Raw genomic sequence first — 2,944 nt, 5'->3', positions numbered from 1 at the left:
CCCCTATGGCTGCACTGTGTCCTGTGACTGTGAGTCAGCGGCTGCTGCCGCCAACTGCTCCAGTGCGGGGGAACGTTTGGTGCTTTGCTTTGGTGCAGGGCTCCTCTCCATGGCAGGGATGGGCAGGGGTGGGCAATGCAATGTAATGCTGCAATGCTGGGCAATGTAATGCAACGCTGCAATGGTGGGCAATGCAGTGCTGCAATGCTGGGCAATGCAATGCAATGCTGCAATGCTGGACAGTGCAATGCTGTGCAATGCTGTGCAATGCAACACTGTGCAATGCAATGCTGTGCAATGCAATGCTGCAATGCTGGGCAATGCAATGCAATGCAATGCAATGCAATGCTGCAATGCTGGGCAATGTAATGCTGCAATGCTGGGCAATGCAATGCTGGGCAATGCAATGCTGGGCAATGCAATGCTGTGCTATGCAATGCAATGCTGCAATGCTGGGCAATGCAATGCTGTGCAATGCAATGCTGCAAGGCTGGGCAATGCAATGCTGTGCAATGCAATGCAATGCAATGCAATGCTGGGCAGTGCTGCAGCTGCTGCCATCCCCTACTGCTCCACGGGGGCTGAGCCCCCACTGCTGCACCCTGACCCTGTGTTGCACCCCAATGCAGCACTGCACACCATGGTGCACACTGACTCCACTGCTGCATCCTCACTCCATGCTATAACCCAACTCTTCTGCTGCACCCCATGCTGCACCCTGTCCCCATTGCTGCACCCCAGCCCCCCTCTGCTCACCCCACACATCCATCCCCCCCTGCACAGCCCTCCCCTATGGGCACACTGCTCAATATGGGCAGTGCAGCTGCAAGACCCCAATTGGTGCCATAGGTTGAAATGGGATGGAGCTTTCATTGGGGTCTTATGGCAGGGAGGCCTTAAGCTGATATGGGAGCTGATAATGGGATGTGAGGATGCAATGGGAGCCCTTTGGGGTGGGTAGGATCAGCCTGGACGGGGTCTGAGCTGTGTGTGTCCCCATTCAATGGCAACAAATGGGGCTGGGGGGCTCCTCCATGTGCTGTGTGTCCCCTTATGGGGCTCCTGCCCTATAACCCCCCCTAACCCTGATCATCCCCCCATACAGACGTGGAGCAGATGGCCATCGATTGGCTGACGGGCAACTTCTACTTTGTGGATGACATCGACGATCGCATCTTTGTGTGCAATAAAAACGGCCAAACCTGCGTCACGTTGCTGGACCTGGAGCTCTACAACCCCAAAGGGATCGCGTTGGACCCCACCATGGGGTGAGCATCGCTATGGGGCCGGGATATAGGGGGAGAAGGGGGAGGTTTCCAATGCACCTCGACCCTGCGGAGCAGCTCATGTGCATCAGCTCCATGCATTGGGTGCATTGGGTGCATTGGGTCCATCCTCATCCTCATTTGCTTCCTATGGGGCAGCAAAGTGTTCTTCACGGACTACGGGCAGATCCCCAAGGTGGAGCGCTGTGATATGGACGGGCAGAACCGAACCAAGTTGGTGGACAGTAAGATCGTGTTCCCCCATGGGATCACGTTGGACCTGGTGAGCCGCCTGGTGTACTGGGCTGACGCCTACCTGGACTACATCGAGGTGGTGGATTACGAGGGCAAGAACCGACACACCATCATCCAGGGCATCCTGGTGAGCGGGACCCCCAGCTCCTGCCCCATGGTGGACAATGGGACCCCCATTACTACCCTATGGTGCACANTGGGACCCCCAGCTCCTGCCCCATGGTGGACAATGGGACCCCCATTACTACCCTATGGTGCACAGTGGGACCCCCAGCTCCTGCCTCATCACACACAGGGGGACCCTCATCCCCTGCCCCATGTTGCACAATAGGACCCCCATCTCCTACCCCATGGTGCACAGTGGGACCCCCATCTCCTACCCCATGGTGCACAGTGGGACCCCTATCTCCCCCATCTCCTGCCTTATGGCACATAGTGGGACCCCCATCTTCTGCTCCATGGTGCACAGTGAGACCCCCATCTCCTGCCTCGTGGCACATATTGGGACCCCCATCTCCTGCCCCTCATTACACAGCAGGACCCTCATTTCCTGCCCCATGGCACACAGTGGGACCCCTATCTCCTACCCCATGGTGCACAGTGGGACCCCCATCTTCTACCCCATGGGTCCCTCATCTCAATCCCCAAATCACATACTAGGCCCGCTATCCCCTACCCTGTGATGCAGAGCAGGACCCCCATCTCCTGCCCCTCATTACACACTGGGACCCCCATCTCCTGCCCCACAGCACACAGTGAGACCCCCATCTCTAGCCCCACAACACACACTGGGACCCCCATCTCCATCCCTTCATTACTCAGCAGGACCCCCATCTCCTTCCCCTCATTACCCAGCAGGACCCCCATCTCCTGCCCCACAGCACGCACTGGGACCCTCATCCCCTACACCATGTTGCACAATGGGTCCCCCACCTCCTTCCGCACAGCACACACTGGGACCCCCATCTCCTGCCCCTCATTACACAGCAGGACCCCCATCTCCAGCCCCACAGCACACACTGAGACCCCCATCTCCTGCCCCACAGCACACAGCAGGACCCCCATCTCCTGTCTTATGGCACATAGTGGGACCCCCATCTTCTACCCCATGGGTTTCCCATCTCAATTCCCAAATCACACACTGGGACCCCCATCTCCATCCCCATGGCACACAGCAGGACCCCAGGGCCATGTCCCATGTTCTCACTGCTCCCTGTGCCTCCAGATCGAGCACCTCTACGGGCTGACGGTGTTTGAGAACTACCTTTACGCCACCAACTCGGACAACGCCAACGCGCAGCAGAAGACGAGCGTCATCCGCGTCAACCGCTTCAACAGCACCGAGTACCAGGTGGTGACACGCGTGGACAAGGGGGGAGCGCTGCACATCTACCACCAGAGACGGCAGCCAACAGGTTGAAATG

At 58.1% G+C, this 2,944-nt stretch overlaps 1 protein-coding gene across 1 annotated transcript in view; it reads left to right on the top strand.

The window, feature by feature from the left end:
* The window catches only part of LRP1 (LDL receptor related protein 1), a 79,416-nt gene that overhangs the window by 40,531 nt on the left and 35,941 nt on the right, over positions 1 to 2,944 (top strand). Inside the window, 3 exon segments of the mRNA XM_032441070.1 lie at positions 1,106 to 1,268; positions 1,425 to 1,647; positions 2,746 to 2,935. Of these exon segments, the coding sequence (XP_032296961.1) occupies positions 1,106 to 1,268; positions 1,425 to 1,647; positions 2,746 to 2,935 (576 nt within the window).

The sequence above is a fragment of the Coturnix japonica genome, linkage group LGE22C19W28_E50C23 (assembly GCF_001577835.2).
Source record: "Coturnix japonica isolate 7356 linkage group LGE22C19W28_E50C23, Coturnix japonica 2.1, whole genome shotgun sequence".
Taxonomy (NCBI): Eukaryota; Metazoa; Chordata; class Aves; order Galliformes; family Phasianidae; genus Coturnix; species Coturnix japonica.
This window is presented reverse-complemented; position numbering and strand designations above follow the sequence as displayed.